Consider the following 18,170-nt stretch of genomic DNA (forward strand, 5'->3'; position numbering starts at 1 on the left):
ACCACGGAGGCGGGAGTTTGGGGGGCTTCCAGGACCTTTCCAATCGATATACTAATCGACTGCAGGAGGGGGATATACTTCTTTTGGAGGTTGGGGAAGCAGACTGATGGGGAAGCTAGATAATCCTTCAAGGGGGCCGGATGGAGGGCCGAAGCCATGATGCCATGCAGTGAAGAACACCTGAGCATTGGATAACGCGATAGGGCTCTGTTGAAGTACCGGGTCATCCGTAGCATGGGAATCAAACTCCACCTCGGAGTAGCTGTGCCCAAGAAAATGAATATTGGATATTTTTGAACGAGGGAGATATACTCCTTAGGGAGGCCAGGGAAGCAGACTGTGATGGGTCGGATGCGGGGCCGAAGCCGTGATGTCATTGAGCGAAAGATGCCTGAACTTTGCATAACGCAATGGGACTTTGCTGAAATACCCGGTCAGCCGCTACGCAGGGAAATCAAACTCCACTTGGGAGTAGCCATGCCCAAGAAAATGCATATAGGAGATTTTTTGTGGGCTCGCCAATGAGGGCTGCCTGGAGAAAATCTGAAATCTAGTCGCATGCTGGGAGACTCCCTACAATCTTGCAAATGAGTGAAGAGGCCATGAGGAAGGAAATTGTAGATGCCAAGAGCTGGAGGTCCGCTTCGGAGAATATGCAAGGGGCTGCAGCCTGGGTCAGGGATGACGGAGTGGCTGCCATGGTGTCCTCCTGGATGGGTTCAGACCAGAGAAGCTGCTGGGCTGCGAGTACAAGAAAAAAGGGGGTATGACGGACAGATGAGGATGCGAGCAGCAGCAAAGGGCAAAAGGAAGAAGATGTCGGACAGCAGTACAGGTAGAAGGCGGCGATCAGCAGCAGAGGGAGAATATGGTAGACAGCAGCAGAGGGGAGAAAAAAAAAATCAGATCAGAGGCAGACAGCCAGCAGGGGAGGACGGATCATGGTAAGGAAGAGCGGAGGTGGTAGGAAGGCGAATCTGTGAAGGATAAGGAGGTGGCAGGAAGACAGGATAAGGAGGGTGCAGCAGAGGGATGCGCATGGGAGAGGGGCAGCAACGAGATGGAAGGAGGCGGGAGGCAGAAAGAAAGAAAGAAAGAAAGAAAGATTTTATTAACGTCTTCCAAAAGACCGAACTCGGCCTATGAGACAAATCGGAGTACCTGTATGGGGTATCCTCTGTCATCCCAACAAAATGAAAAAGTACTGAACAAAAAAAAGCTGAATCTGGGTGTGCACGGGGATGGAGCTCTACTACTAGGAGAATGCAAAGCTATATGCATGGTGTATACAATCATGATATGCAACCTAGTTAGCTCCATCCTGTACTATACTGGGGGTATAAAATGGTGTACATCAGTGAAGGGGGTGTCCACAGCTCCCTGAAGAACATGCCTGGGTGTGCTCTGAAGCGAGCCAGTCGCTCCGCACCCTCTCTGTGAAACTGAGCTCTGATCTCTGTCATCTCTCTCTCTGGTATAGGCGTGGTGTCCGAAAGCCAGGTGTCCTCTGTCTCCTGCGGGCTCTAAGTGTCTCTGCTCTCTGGAGAGTAATTCCCTGCCGTGTAGGGGCTGGGAGGGGGATGGATCTCTGAAAAAATGTAGTAATGTGTGTCTGTCGCCCCCCCTCTGGAGCTGTCTGAGCCTGTAATAATGTCTCTCTGTGGCGCTGTATGTCTAGAATGTATCTCCCCAGTATGCGCTGGTCTGCTGCCTCAAAGATCTGGCGTAGGGAATGTGGCTCTCTGAATAAAATGGGATATCTCTCTCTGATGGCTGTATATGCTCTGCATCTGCATACATAATGCTCCTCACTCTCCACCTCCTCTCTGCACAATCTGCATACCCTCTCCTCTCGGGGGATCCGTGCTGCTCCGCCAGTCTCAATCTCCAATCGGTGTGATGAAACTCTGAGCTGACCGATAGCCACTCGAGAGCCGTGAGCGAAGGGGGAGAAGGAGGGGAAGGTGATGGCGAGGGAGAAGGCGAGGACAAGGGAGAAGGGAAAGGAGCAAGTGTGCAATCAGGGGGAGCTCCAGCCGGTTTTTTTGGAATGACAGTGCTGGAAGTTTTATATTCTGCTTTTTTTTTCATAGCCCTCCTAACAGAGTAATGCCTATTTACTTTTTCATTGTGTAATCATGCTTTTTCTGAAGATTACTAGATCCTTAAAGCCATTGAAATGGGTTTTTGCTCTTAGAACTACTGGTACATTTTCTGCCTTGAAAAGTAATTGAAAGAAGTTTTGGTTTTTTTTTAACACAATAAATCCCATGTATTCTTGGCAGGTGGCAGAAATAAGTCGAATCCTGAGACCTGGTGGGGTTTTTGTGGCAACCACTTTCTTAACTCCAACGACTGATGTCCAGTTGGATATACTAAAGCCTTTCCAGCAGGTTTCTCTCTCTCTCTCTCTAAGCAAGGTTGCCCGTTATCTCCTTCATTGTTTGGTATGTATGTGGATGAGGCTTCTGACAGATTGGGGGACAGAGGAGCCCAGCTAGCAGGTACATGGATCCCACTATTGTTATATGCTGATGATATTGTGTTGATCTCTGACTCCCCTGAGGGTATGCAGCGTCATCTGGATGCTTTACATGAGTTTGCACATGATAGTGGATTGTCTGTCAACCTTGGCAAAACCAAGGTTATGGTGTTTAACACCACGCCACAGTGGGTTAGGCGATTAGCTCCCACATTTACATATGGGCAGGAGATTGTGGAGTATACAGATGCATATACATATCTTGGGGTAGTATTCAGTGGGCCAGTGTTTTCGATGAGGAGAGCAGCAGAGACTAGATTGACTAGAGCACATGCAGCCCTGGGTGGTTTGGAGAGGATGTGTTTGCAGGTTCAGTTTCAGGAACCTCAAACGAAACTTTGGCTTTTTGACACTCTAGTGACATCAGCTATGCTTTATGGAGTGCAGATATGGGGACCTTCAGTGGGCCATCACAGCGCAGGCGGGTGGAGAGGTATGGAGAGGCCTTTGGTATCTATGATTGCTAGGATTATTAGAGCCAAGGCCTTGGTACCTCTTGAGATTATTCGAGCAGAGGTGGCAGCTGCCCCTCTGGTGATTGAGGCTCTTACAAATCAGTCTCCTACATACATGGTTTTAGTACTGTATTTGGTTCTACTCTACAAAGGAGCATAAAATCTGTTGTCCTACAAGGTGCTTCTAACCCATTTAGGCATAAGCCGAGACTCATTGATTGTTGATCTTTCAGAATTCACTGCATCTTCCAACTGATCAGAAGTTGGTGTAGTAGTTTTGTGGGTATTCCTCCCTTGCAACAAACCAAGATAAGTAGGCAAAATCTGTTGAGTATCAGGAGACACTAGGATTGGCAATTGTTAACCACATATTGATCAACACAATCCTACGACAACTATGTCTGCATACTTATGTAATGGGCGCGGCACTATATATTGTAAATCCCATCATTTGATGAGGGAAACGCCCTAAAGACGCTCCCAAGTATTGAGCTTCGAAGGACAAACAAGAGGATCTTGGTCAATTAGCTAAACCATAGAGAAAAGCCTTGTAACTATGTTTTAGGCGCCCTGGGTCACTTACTCCCAGGCGGCCGAGTGGAAAAAGGCTTGGAACTATAAAAGCCAATTTCTCTTGTTTGCAACTCATTCTTCCATTTGTGCACTAGAAGTGGAGTGTTCTCTCTCCCTCTCTCTTACAACTCTAATCTAGCATGTGTGGTGTGCTTAGGGTTAGGGTTTGGGAGTGATTAGTGCTAATCACTTGTTCTCTCATGCTTTCCTCTTTCTTCTTCTCTTCCTTTTACTTGAGTCATTAGGCTACCAACACAATCGTCTCCGGCGGAGATCCCACACGATCTTCGTGAGAGAGATTGCATCACCCGTTGGATTAGAGCAATCGCCATGGTTGTTAGAGACGTTATATGCGTGTTAGAGGCGTCTGTTTTATATATATAGATAGATAGATAGATAGAGAGAGAGAGAGAGAGAGAGAGTCAACTTTCAAGACCTTAGATGGTAGAGCCTATACTTTAGACTGTAGACCATTAAATTTTACAAAAATTAAGAATGATTGAACACTCAAAAGTTAAAAAAGTGAGTACTCAGTAGATAATAGATTCATGATTCATACATCAAAAAGAGATTCATACATGCCATCATCATCATAAAGATTCACTTAGACTAAAGTTCTTGAACTATCGGATCTACCACTAGCAACCTCACTCGAGTCATCACTACTACGAAGAGGCTCCTCACTAGATTCTAAATGAGAATCCCCATTTGAGATGAGATTCCCATCATCATCATACTTGGGGCTCCGAACATCTACATCCTCAAGGCTCCGTCCTAACCAGGTGATGCATCCTCATCTGCTAAGAGAGCCCCGTCGACGATATGTTTGGATACGTGGTCGAGCTCCTCTCCGCCTTATCTAGTAGCCCTAATACATCCCTCATGGGCCGCTGTGACATGGTGCTCAAGGTGGTAAAACTGAGCTGGCGCGAGAAGGTCCTGCGATGATGGGAGATGATAGCCCGGATCTTCCTGTGGTGGCGTGGCCGTGGGCGAGGGCCATGGGGTCTGGGGCGTCGAGCTCTGCATAGCTCAGTGGCTTTGTCGAGTGTCACACCTCTCAGCCGAGATCCTACACTAGCCTGTGGTCTAGGTATGATGGGTGGATCGGCCCTCGGAGTGCTGGTATGGAAGAAGTCAGTGAGAGCTCTCTGTGCTGGTCCTCGAGCAAGTACAGCTGATTTGGATCTCACTAAGGACTCCCTGTGTCTACGGAGCTCTAGAAGAAAAAGACCCAGGCATCTCTGATCTGGGAAGTCCTTGATCCTGGAAAGTAGTCGAACCCAGCTCGGAAGAGGTAATGGAACCTTGCCCGAATCTCATAGTACACGGGGCATCGGCATGTGTAATGGTCCTCTGTCTCGGGCTCTGTGTGACAAAGGTGGCATATCCTGTCCTCTGGTGCGGCCACCCTAGGCCCATATCTGGCAGTTTCCACTCTCAGCTGGTGGGATGAGGTGCGGATGTGGCCAATCGCACATCTCACCCCAAAGGATAGGCTTATGTCCATGTAGCATGACGGATGATGAACCCATCCTCTGTCAGGCATAGGAGGTGATCTTTGTAGAAGGCCATCTTTGTCCCCAGTGGATGACTAGGTGAACTCCATGTCTTCTGAGTATCCAGTCTGACAACGTCCTTCCTGATAACCCTGTTCCGCTCTGTGTAGCTAAGAGCAAATGACGGGGCCTCTATGGTGTACTGGAAGGGAGGGAGTGCCTCCATCTGCATACCGTGCATGCCAAACCAAGTGCCTACCTATGCATACCAGCACTCTGTATCTCCCTCAAGTGTCACCTATCTCGAGGACTCTAGGGCTAGCCGGGGGTATCTATCAAGTGGAAGCTCCCATAGCCTATGCCAGTATGTCACTGTCTGGAATAGAGCCTCTGTCACTATCGGTGCAGCCCCCATCTCTGCCCGCACAATCTCATGTGGCACTGATGGTTTACTCCTAATCATGCGTGAGATCATCACCACTAGGGGCCTCTCCATCGGCTTCCACCCATCATATACCTCCTTTGTATCTGTCTCGGCCGGCTCTCTCCTCTGTCTCCTCCTATGGTATAAGCTAGGACCCCAGATGGGGGCACCATACAGTAGTGCAGGTGTAACTAGAGTATCAAATAGCCAAAGCTTCGTCCTCGGCTCCTAAAACTGTATCTGTGAGCATTGCCTCTCTAGCGAGCCAAGGGCTGCATATCCCCTCATCAATCTAGCGTCGACTGCCTTCCGCATCGAGAACTAAGGTCCAGCAACAGTGATCCCAAGGTATACATAAGAGGTAACATACTCCACAGGCTCTCCACTGTATGTAAACTGTACTGCAGATCTACTTATCCACTATGAGGAGGTCTTAAAGATCATTACCTTGGTCTTTCCAAGGTTCACAGTAAGGTCCCGGTCCTGGCAAAAGGCCTGTAATGCATCCAAATGCCGCTGCAGACCCTCTGGTGAATCAGAAATAAGAACAATATCATCTGCATACAAGAGGATTGGTATCAGGACTCTTGCCAAATGTGCTCCTGGTCCTCCCTGTCTGTCTATGTAATCTGAGATCTTGTCAATGTATAGACCAAATAGAGTAGGAGACAAGGGGCAGCCTTGCTTCACCCCGATAGTGCTGTGTATGATATCTGAGTCACCTCCTGGAGCCCGTACTCTGCCTGTGACTGACTCATAGAGTGTAATGATCCCCCACAGCATCTCTGCTGGCACTCCCATATCCTGGAGTCTCCTCATCAGTCTGGCACGTGGGACAGTATCAAAAGCTTTGCGGAAATCCACAAAGCAACAGTATATCCATTGCCCGTGAGCTCTCCCCTCCTCGATGATCCCCCGCAAATGTGCTCCTGGTCCTCCCTGTCTGTCTATGTAATCTGAGATCTTGTCAATGTATAGACCAAATAGAGTAGGAGACAAGGGGCAGCCTTGCTTCACCCCGATAGTGCTGTGTATGATATCTGAGTCACCTCCTGGAGCCCGTACTCTGCCTGTGAACTGACTCATAGAGTGTAATGATCCCCCACAGCATCTCTGCTGGCACTCCCATATCCTGGAGTCTCCTCATCAGTCTAGCACGTGGGACAGTATCAAAAGCTTTGCGGAAATCCACAAAGCAACAGTATATCCATTGCCCGTGAGCTCTCCCCTCCTCGATGATCCCCCGTAGTGTAAAGATATGATCTAGTGTGGGGTGCCCTCTCCTAAAGCCTGCCTGCCCGGTGCTCTGAGTCTCTGCTCCTCGGACCATCTACTAAGCTCATGCTCCAAAATCGAACCATAAATCTTGTCAAGGTGTGACCAATCATGATAGTCCTCTAGTTGTTGGGGTCCATGGGGTCACTGCTTTCAAGATAGGTACAATAGTATTCAATGACCAGCTGACGGGGAAGCCTTCACATAAAGCCCTGTTAAACATGTGAACCAGTAAAGGGGCTAGCGTATCCCTAGCATGGGAGAAATGCTCGTGAGGAGTCCATCATGATCCTGTGCTCTCCCAGTCTACATCCTGTCAATAGCATCTCTCACCATGTTGAGGTGAAAGAAGAAAGAGTGTGGGGGACGAGGTTCGGGTGGATGGGGGAGAGGTGGCCGCTCGGGGACATGGTAGAGAGAGGTGGCATAGGTGTGCCAAGTGCTGGGTGAAGTAATCGGAGTTGGAAGGCGATGATCCTAGAAGATCCTCCAGGCCTCCTTACAGTCCCTTACAAGAAATAGCTGGTATAGCTCCTGCTCAAGCCTTGCTAGGTGAAACAAAGAAGAAAGAAAGTTGTATTAACGTCTTCAAAAGGCCAAAATGACCTATGAGACCAAAAGGTTACATCATATCCATGAGGTACATCATCTTGGGTACAAAATAGTAATAAAGAAAGATAACGAAATGACCTATGAGACCAAAAGGTTACATCATATCCATGAGGTACATCATCCTGGGTACATCATGCACGTTCGTAAAAGGTGAATTTGGGCATGTTCCTGGATTCGTCTATGTATATATATATATAACAAAAATCTAGAACTATAAAATCTGTGAGAGAGAGAGATGAAATGAAATGAAATGATATATTAACGTCTCTAAGAGGCCATAGTGGCCTATGAGACCAAAACTGAGAGTACATCTGAAAATGTGTCTCATCAAAGAGAACTAAATGAGACTAAAAAGTACAATAAATTGATTGTCCTACAGTTATAAGAACAGAACTGTAAGACTCCGAGATGATACTGAGTAGAAAATACTGGAAAATACTGAAAAATGTAGATCAGGTAGATCCATGTATGCTGATCAGTTGCCCTCTCCTTAGATCAAGTATCTCCGCCATGGGGCTGCCTAGAATGGAGAGGTCATAGAAGCGAGGTAGGCGCCTCCGATGCTGAGCAATAATGGCTCTAATCTGGCGATGGTGAGGATGCCGTGGTCGGGATCCTGGTGGGCGTGGCCGACAAGCACGACATAAGATAACTGCTCTATCAGTGGTGGCTCCTTGGGAGCGTGGTCGGTGCCTTGATGGCCCAATGGAGGAGGTATCAGGAGGTGTGTGGACTGGGTTGCTAGTACTGGTGCCGAAGAAATCTGTCAGGGTCCTCTGTCTAGGTACATCATGGCTCGGCCTCCTGTCTGCCAAGAGGGTCTCTCTGTGTCTCCTGAGCTCAAGTAGAAACAATCCCAGGCATCTCTGATCCTCAAACTCCATGACCCTGCATAACGGCCCAAAACCCTCTCGGAAGAGGCAGTGATATCTCCCTCGGATCTCATAATAGACCGTACATCGACAAATGTAGTGTTCCTCTCTCTCTACCTCCTGGTAGCATAGCTGACAAATGCGGTCATCCAAGATCTGATGCACATATCGCCTTGTCTCAAACCGCAGCTGGTGTGATGAGGTCCGGATCTGTCCAATGGCGCAACGTATCCCATGTGATAGGTGTACATCCATGTACGGCGGGCGGGTGATAAAATCATCCGGTGAGAGGTGTAGAAAATGGCTCTTGTAATGAGCCATTTTCGTGCCCAAGGGCTCAAGGGGGCTAGTCCATGTCCTCTCTGTGTCCACCTCTCTGTGTCCACTCTGATGATATCCATCCTGATCACGCAGTTTTGCTCTGAGAGCGGGTGAGATCCAAAAATGGACAATCCAGACTGTACTGAAAGGGTGGTAGTGCTTCTATCCGCAAACCATGATCTCATCTGAGCGTACCAACAATGAGTATCTCCATCCTCTGCCAAGTGCATGGATGAGGTCAATGCCAATCAGGAGTACCTCTGTTGAGGGAGCTCCCATAGCCGCTGTAAAAAGATAACTGCCCGGAATAGGGCCTCGGTTACTACTGGTGGGGCTCTAGCTCAGCCCGAACAATCTCATGTGGTACTGATGATTTGCTCCGAATCATGCGGGCAATCGCCATAATCAGTGGTCTCTCCATTTGCCTCCATCTCTCATATGTCCCTCTCTGAGATCAGGGTCGGTGTGACAAGCGTATCAAATAGCCACAATTTGGTGCGTGGCTCTTGAAACTATATGTGTGCACACTGCCTCTCAAGTGCCCCCAAGGCTGCATGCCCTCGAGCTAATCTAGCTGCTGCTGCCTCCTTCAGGGAGAAACGCGGTCCTGTGAAAGTAACTCCCAAGTAGACATATGACCTGACGTACTCTACCGGCTCCCCTCGGAAAGTGAACTAAGGCTGCTCTGATCTCGTCACCCATGCCTGTGTGGTGTTAAACACCATAACCTTGGTTTTCCCAAGGTTCACTGTCAGATCTCTATCCGCACAGAAAGCCTGTAATGCATCCAGGTGTCTCTGTAATCCCTCCAGAGAGTCTGAGATTAGAACAATATCATCAGCATATAACAAGATGGGTATCAACACCCCTGCCTGGCATGCCCCTGGGCCTCCCAATCTATCTACATAATCAGAGACTGCATCAATGTACAATCCAAAGAGAGAGAGAAATGAAATGAAATGAAATGTTATATTAACGTCTTCAAAAGGCCATAATGACCTATGAGACCAAAAAGTTACATCATGGTGGATCTGATACAATGTCTGGATAAAAAACCAGAAAATGAAAAATAAAGATGATACTACTGGCACCTAGAAAATGAAACTGGAACTGGAAGGTAAACAGAAACCCTTATAGGGTGTGAATATAGTGAGGGGGGAGGGGGGGGGGGGGGGGGTACGCTATGGAGGTGAGTGGAGTACAGTGAAGGGATACAATATCATATGGGATGGGGGGGTACACTATGGAGGTGCCTCCATCTCATAATATGTGCCGCATCGGACGCTACTCTCCAAAGAGAGAGAGAGAGAGAGAGAGAGAGAGAGAGAGAGAGAGGGGCACTACTCTCCTTTGAACTAGCACTTTTAACGAACATCTTTTTACACAGGCTTTAAGGAGGGCAGTTTCATCCCCTTCACTCAGGTATTGGCTTGAAGCTGAGTTGGAAGATCTTTGTAAGACATGTGGGCTCACTGACTACAAGAAAATTCGAAGGAATAATTTCATCATGTTGTGTGCATCCAAACCGCAATAAGGTCACTAATCCTTGTGCAACCTTTTACTGTTCTTGAACTTGACTCATTTAACATGCCTTGCTGGTGTGTTTGTTAATAAGTATCTTTGGCAAACAGACAAGCCGAATGCCATGCTCAACTTATGTACTGAATAACAAAAGTGACAACAGAAAAAGAAAGTGCCCTGTTTCTAAAGAGAGGTTAAAGACATGGCTATTTGAAGTACTGTGTTCATTATATGAGTATAATATCTGTATAATGTAAGTCTATGTCCACAGAGTTAATGGATCAGGTTATATCTGATTTTTTGCTGTGCAGACGGACAGTGTTATAAGCTCACTTTTTCCTACAAACATACTCCCATAAAGTATTGGTGCTGCTATGAATGCACCATCATGTTTTTGCCAAATTTGAATATGCCACTGCATTAAGTTTTGTTCACACTAATCAGTTTGATACTGTCTTTGCTTTGCATCTCATGACCTTTATCTGCCTTGTTTAAGCTGCCTAATGACTGAGTCATGTTCCTTTTCCTTGCCCTTACGTGCATCCTCCTTCCTTTTGCCACCTCAATCTTAGTTCGAAAGGAGGCTACATCATCCCATCCCACCTATCTTTAGTTATTGAACAGGCAAGCTTTATCTGCATCCAGAAAATAAAATTTACTGCTGATTTGATATTATGGAGGTAGAGCAAATTTATTCATATGTTTTCAGCTTCACTGTTTAATATCAAGGGGCAATCCAGATCTCTAGATCATTGCATCGTTTTACAAATATTGATTACCAATGGATGTATAAGGTAAAGCATAAGCCTGATAATTGTTTTATGAATTGTCCTATTAGAAAAGGATTTTGTACAGGAGGAAATAAATAAACTCAAGCTCTCGGGATCATGTCTTGTGTAGAGCAGCCGCAGTAGAGATAAAGAGATCAAATGTCGTAGGGAATGCAATTCGATTTACAGTTTACTCCAATACCAACGGACAGCCTCCTTCAACTCTTTAGGCTTGACAACACTTTTGGCCAGCTGGTTAAGAGTGCTGCATCCACAGTTTGCAGATCTGAGTTCAGCCCTGATACTGTAACCAGAGGGTTGTGTATAAGGACAAAAAGCAGCTTTGAATAGGCTTTCCTTCTCCTCCTGATGTGTATTGGGGAGGAAATGCAGTATAGTTGAGGGTTGTGTATAAGGACAAAAAGCAGCTTTGAATTAGACTTTCCTTCTCCTTCGGATGTGTATTAGAGAGGAAATGCAGCATAGTTGTAGGATGTAAATACAGGAGTGAGTTGCCTTGGTAAATACATGTTGGCCCTCAGCCTGCCAGCTTAGGTACGCATGGCCCTTCTCTATCTATGCAGTGATTGCACTTCAGGTTTACAAGTTGCTAATCTGCAAGCTATAGTTGACGTGAATGCAAGGGAGCCAAACACCTGGAAATGCCCCAAGAGGAAGCTCTATATAAGTGACACTTGGGTTATTATTTATTCATTGTAGTTTGGACTTGGACCAAGAGGCTTACTCCTACCATGGACGTTGCGGAGTAGAGGCGGTCTTGCCGAAGATCCCTAGGCTCTGGTGGTATGGGACACGAGGGTTGACTGGCTTGGCCTGTGTGACTGGCTTGGCTTGTGGGAGTGGAACCTTAGCCCCTGGCTTGGGGGTGGTTTGCGGACGCGAACCTACGGTTGCGTGGTGAGCTTGCCTGCACCCCTTTTATTTTGTCTAATTTGCGAAGAAACTTGTTAATTTGGCTGAAATTTTACCCTCCCTAATAAGAGTTGTTAATCATGTCAACCTATTCTAGTCACCAAGGATGGCTGATAATGCCTTTCAATTATGGTAGTCATGCCTAGAGAGCATCATGTCAATCAAAACTTGTATTTGCAAGAGTTTGTATGTGGGGATGTTGTATCTTTCACCAGGGTCCCAAAGTTGGTGAGAGAAAAGTTTTGTAGACCTCCACCAGCCAAACCGTGCATAGCGTGCCCTTGCCAGAAGGACATATTAGGACTATGGCATTGATTATGAGGAAACATTCATCCCGATTGCTAGGATGGTAATCGTGAGAGCACTCATTGTAGCTAAGGGATGATCTTTACATCAGATGGATGTAAAAAATGCCTTTGTACATGGTGATTTGCGAGAAGAGGTTTACATGGTGTATCCACGAGGTTATGAGGATCATGCACACCTTGATTTTGTTTGTAGGTTGTGCAAAGCCTTGTAAGCACCAAGATCATGGTCAGACAAGATAGGACAATGTTGGATTTCAGATATCCAATGCTAATTTTTCATTTTATGTAAAAAAGGCGAACAACAGAATTGTGCTAGTAGTCATCTATGTTGATGACTTGGTTGTCATAGGTGACACTGATGTGGATATATGTGAAGTGAAGATGCTTTTAAAGCAAAAGTTTGAGTTTCTCTAGAGTCATCATTTGCTTTCTTGTATGCATTCCAGCTTGCTAACTGATCGCAATTGTGTGCACAGCTGTACGTCCTTGCTGGCACAATCCTGCCCAATTGCCACTTGCATGCTTTTTGTCAATCCTTCAACCCTAAATCTGGAAGTGGTCCATCCTGCAGCCAACTCTCAGGCAACATGCAAGCTGGTCTCTCCAAGTTGCAGTATTGGCATCCCTTTCTCACACGGGTTGTTCTCAGACTCTGTAGATTGTCCGCAATGACTGCCGTCTGTCAACTTTCAGTTTATCTTACTTGACAACACTGCTTTTACTAAACACAAATGACACGTATATGGAACAAATTTCTTGGTTCTTTTGTGCATTCAACAACAACACTTTTGAGGACCATGAGGTGCTCTCCACAAGTGGCCACCTCCTTACAGTCTACGTCTTCTGAAGCATGAGCTACAGCCTTCCTGTGGAGACTCAGGAAGATGTGCACTTGACAAAGCTCTACCATGCACGACTGACTGGGCTCTTAGGCCTAATATTATTCATTGGAACAAACTACCACCCAAAACAAGGTCATTGTTATCACACCATTATTTTCAACGAGGAGGATCCCATTTGTGTCTGGACTCTTAGGCCTAATATTATTCATTGGAACAAACTACCACCCAAAACAAGGTCATTGTTGTCACACCATCATTTTCAATGAGAAGGATCCCATTTGTGTTTTAAAAAGATGCACTGATGAGATGGAACACTTTAGTTGAAAACTCAATTTCAAATAAAAGTTCTCTGTTCCATGCCACATCTTGCCCCTAATCATCATTTGTGAGCTTTTTAGCCCAAAATTCAGTTATCCTTGTTCTTTACAGTCACTAGAAGCAATGCTATATTACGTGAATTATGTAAACTCATTTACCAATGGAGTGGTTCTGACCCAATGCAAACCTTAAAAAGCCTTTGTGGGCGTAAGCTAACAAAAACATTAGAGTAAGACAACAGCCAAAAAATCTAGAAGAAGAATAAACATTGTACTATAAAAGTACATCTACTAGTCACTCACTTGTGCTATGCACTGGTAGAAACAGAGTGCGTTTGGAGGAAAGCATACATGCTTTAAACACTTCCATAAAACCGAAAAACTAGTGCTTTCACAAAACAACATTCTTTTTCAAGAGTAATTATTGGTGGTCACTGGTAACAGCTAATTTTATCATCACCAAACATGCATAAATCATGAAACAAGCACATGATTATTTATGCCTGCTCTATGCACATCCCTCACTATCACCAGGATAGTGAAAATAAGCAAGGTTCTGTAAGTACTCAAAATAGACTATTTTGAGAAGAGCTTGCATAGTCACAATATGGAGGGACAAAACACAACCCAAATGTAAGTGTTTTGGGCAATATTTCTTTAATAAGAGCTTAGGCAAAATTTTGAAGAATCAAGCTTGCCCACTTCACTGCAATTGAAATGACAGTAGGTTTAAAGGTAAGAAAGTGATCACAAGAGAATAAAATCCAATTTATGAGATAGTATATCGTATGCAAGCTCTACCAAGGTTACTGGTATTGCAAAAATCTCAAAGCACACATATATCAAAATAAACGTGACATGCATTAAATCAACAGATGAGTGTGGAAACTGCACATGTTTGAAGTGTTCTTTTGTTAATGCACAAGCTGCCATGGAAGTGTAATCTCTGACGTGCAATGATAAGCTAATCATGAGAGGATAGCCTTTGTACTGCAGGCCTTCACATCATAAGGCTGGAGTCAAAATGGTCGTTCATCTCAATCCCAGATCTGTTAATAAGCATAACATCCAAATGACAAATGCTGCTGTGCTATACCAAGACCTGATTCAGTCCCCATAAGTAAATTGCAAGCCTCTCATATATAAGCAGAGGCTTGTAACGATTTACACATATGCTGTTTTATTCTCAGGACGGCATGTACAGTGATCTTTTCCAAAGAATGCGTAACAGTAATCCTGAAAACAATAACATTGATCGTTCTCTTCAGAGGACGAGACATCCTTCTTTGGAGTTGCAATGAATCTGCCGTGGGACGCGCAATCGTTGCTTTTGCGAGAAATGATGATTATTCTTATTGGACGACAATAGCAAGGGACTCTACCTAGTGGACGCGGGAGTGGGCGGCGGCGGCCTCGCAGGCGGGGCTCTCGTCGAAGTTGGAGGCGGGATAGTTGACAGTGAGGGGGCCGACCTCGAAGGCGAGCTGGTGGTCTTCGGTGGCGCGGATGGCGGTGATTGTCCACCACTTGAACATGGCCTTGACGGAAACGCCGCAGAGGTCGCGGATGTAGCCGTGAGAGAGGGTGCCGGAAACGGCGGGAGCATAGGAAATGGGATATTGATCCCCCGGAATCACGAAGCGGCACGCGCCCTCCAACCGCACGTCGAAATGCCCATCGCTCGCCTCCAACTCGTACGCCACCACAGTGTCCGGCAACAGCCCGATGGGGAAGCCGTGCTGCGACAATTCCTCCTGGGCAGACGAGATGATTCTGCTGCTGCTGGCGGCGTAAGCTAAGGAAAATAACGCCAAGATACAGATTAAGAGGAGGAGGAAGGGGCGGAGATGCCAGGAAGAGGACATGGCGATGACTACAGATTGATTTAGGGTTCACAGAAGAAGCCAGCCGGCCGTAAAATGTTGTTGTGGTTTTTTCTTTTTTTTTTTACAGAGTTTGGCAGGTTTTCTATTTAGAAAAAAAAACTAGATTTGCACCCGCACAGCACTGCCCCCACTCCTGCACAGGCTGCCCCTCCCTTTGTACACTGATGTCCTGTGGTTGGAAGAGGAGTGTAGATGGTTTTAGAGGCGATGCTAGCGAATGAGATGGACATAGATAATATTCTGGAGAAGATTCTTATTTTTGGGAGAGTTCCAACTTCCAACTTCGAAACATTTTTTTTTAAAAAAACACTCGCACGAACTCATGCACACTCATTCATATACATATACACACAAGCATTGCATATGTACATGCATACACACGATTATGCATGCACACAAAGTCACATATGCATGCACATAGAATCGACACACCCAATCACATGCATGCACGTGTGTGCATATATCCACACATGTGCACATGACACATACACACTCGCACACTTGTACACACAAATACACGTGCATACACACACTCTAGTATACACACACAAATGCATGTATGCATACACGAGCATGCACATACAAGTGTACATGCACGCATACACATACACATGCACATGCATGTACATACACATGCATCCATGAACATAGATATGCACACTTTCTTACGTACATGCACACTCTCTCTTGCGTACGTGCACACATACACATGCACGCACAGAGTCGACACAGTCTCAACATGAGGGTAACGTGAGCCGCCTTCATTAAGGTTTTAATTGATGAGAGTGCATTCACACAAACATGTATGTACACATTATAGACACATAAAGGTACGTGCACACATAGAGTTGGCACGAACACACTTGACACACACATACATGTTTATAGACATACACTTCCACTCGTGTGCACACACAAACACACAAAATTGACACACTTGCACGTGCACTTAGAATCGATACATACATAATCACATATATGCATGTGCGTGCATAAATCCCCACACGTATGCACGCACATGCATAGGATGCACATACACATACATGCACACATACGTATATACACTCTTGCATGCTTGCACACGTAAAACACATACATACATACAAATGCATATACACGTGTATACACTCAAGCATGCACACATACACTTATGTACGTACACACAAGTACACTTGCATACACACAAATATACATGCACATACTTACATATGCATCCACACACAAGCTAGATGCACACCCACACTCTACTGCATACACAAAGTCATTCACGTGCATACATACATGTGCATGCACACTCATCCGTGCACACAAAATCAACACGTGTACATGACATACATACACATACTCGCATGATTGCACATACATGCACCACACACACAAACATACACATGCAAATACACGTGCATGTACATGTATGTATGCATGACACACGCATGCACGTACACATGCACGTATATATATACATGCATACATCCAGAGATACATACACATGCATTCATATAAGCGTATACACACAAAGTGCACACGATGCTGCATGTGCACATGCGATATTATTGGTATACACAATCATACAGTGCACACAATCTCAGCGTATACACACAAAGTGCACACGATGCTGCATGTGCACATGCGATATTATTGGTATACACAATCATACAGTGCACACAATCTCAGCGTGAGGATAACGTGAGAGCCGCCTTCATTAAGGCTTTAATACATAAAGGTGCACTCATGCGTACACTATTGATACAAAGGCACACACATGCACACATATACACACTTTTCCATGTCTGTGCACATACATAAACACACAAAGTTGATACGCACAATCACACACATTTGCACATGCACATAGAATTGACACATACATACGCATGCGTTAGGGAAGGCAGCAACCATATACACCATCATTTTAGGGGACAACTCTACATGAGTACCACAAGGCAAATTACGCGGTGGTTTTTACTTCTTCTTGAATTCAATTTCATGGTGTCAATTTACAAAGGAATGTCTCATTTTAGAGTTAATCACCTATCGAGACAGATAATGTGCATACACATAAATACATACACACTTGCATGCTTACTCTGTTCGAGTCTTAGAACGAGCTTGCTCACTTCTAACCTTGACTTAAAAAACAAAAACAAAAAACTTGCATGCTTACATGCACACTTGCACACACACACACACACAAATATGCACATGCACATGCACGTACATGCACACTCGAGCTCGTAAATACACACGTGTACGTGTGCATGCACATGCACACACCAGTGTTCGTACGTATACATGTACACACATGCACGGCATACACATTTATCCACACACAAGCACATAAATGCATACTCACACTCTCTTGCATACACACACACACAGACATACACGTGCATACACGTCAACACATGCATAAACAAACACACACACACACACACAGAGCGACACACAATCGCACGTGTGTATACAGAGTTGATACACATAGTTGACACACACTCTGAGTGTGAGTACAATGAGCCGCCTTCATTAAGGCTTTACCACATGATGGTGCACTCACACAAACACGTGTGGGCACACTATCACACATGAAGGCACATGCACTCACACGTACTTGCACACACGCAAAGTTGGTGCGCACACAATTAACACACACATGCACACGTATACACACATACATGTCCACATATGTGCACACATATAAACACACACACACACACACACACACACAATCTAAGTGCAAGCATCTATCCGTTGAGAGAGAGTGTGTGAGAGAGGGTGCACACGCGGGTGCATACGTGATGTGTAAACACGTAGACCCTCTCCCATTGCCCTACATTTATACCTTCCCCAATCAATTTTCCACCCAAAAATATTTCAAAAGAAACCAACTTTTTCCCAAATTGGATGTTTGCCCTGATTTCCACACCGAAAAGTGGAATATTCAAAGCATTAGAGCTTTCCTTCTTAAAAAACGAATTTGTTTTCCAATACCACAATCTCTCTCTCTCTCTCTCTCTCTCTCT

General features: G+C 45.5%; 2 protein-coding genes across 11 annotated transcripts in view; one reads left to right on the forward strand and one right to left on the reverse strand.

Annotated features, from left to right (window-relative positions):
• Nucleotides 1–13,239, forward strand: part of LOC147632902 (S-adenosyl-L-methionine-dependent methyltransferases superfamily protein) — a 150,461-nt gene extending 137,222 nt beyond the window's left edge. For 8 of the 10 annotated variants that reach the window (XM_086807812.1, XM_086807809.1, XM_086807813.1 and 5 more), the window contains 2 exons: nt 2,286–2,393; nt 9,961–10,525. In XM_086807812.1, the coding sequence (XP_086663938.1) occupies nt 2,286–2,393; nt 9,961–10,107 (255 nt within the window). In that variant the 3' untranslated portion in view covers nt 10,108–10,525. Of the gene's footprint in view, nt 1–2,285; nt 2,394–9,960; nt 10,526–12,581 lie in introns of those variants that run through there. The other 2 variants (XM_086807811.1, XM_086807810.1) reach the window with 2 other exon arrangements.
• Nucleotides 13,240–14,646: 1,407 nt separating this feature from the next.
• LOC147632903 (uncharacterized) lies at nt 14,647–15,129 on the reverse strand. The gene has a single exon (XM_086807054.1). It carries the CDS (start codon nt 15,127–15,129, stop codon nt 14,647–14,649), a length of 483 nt encoding a protein of 160 aa, XP_086663180.1.
• Nucleotides 15,130–18,170: the final 3,041 nt, after the last annotated feature.

Source organism: Cibotium barometz, chromosome 13, assembly GCF_041138505.1.
Source record: "Cibotium barometz isolate CiBa-2024 chromosome 13, ASM4113850v1, whole genome shotgun sequence".
Lineage (NCBI taxonomy): Eukaryota > Viridiplantae > Streptophyta > Polypodiopsida > Cyatheales > Cibotiaceae > Cibotium > Cibotium barometz.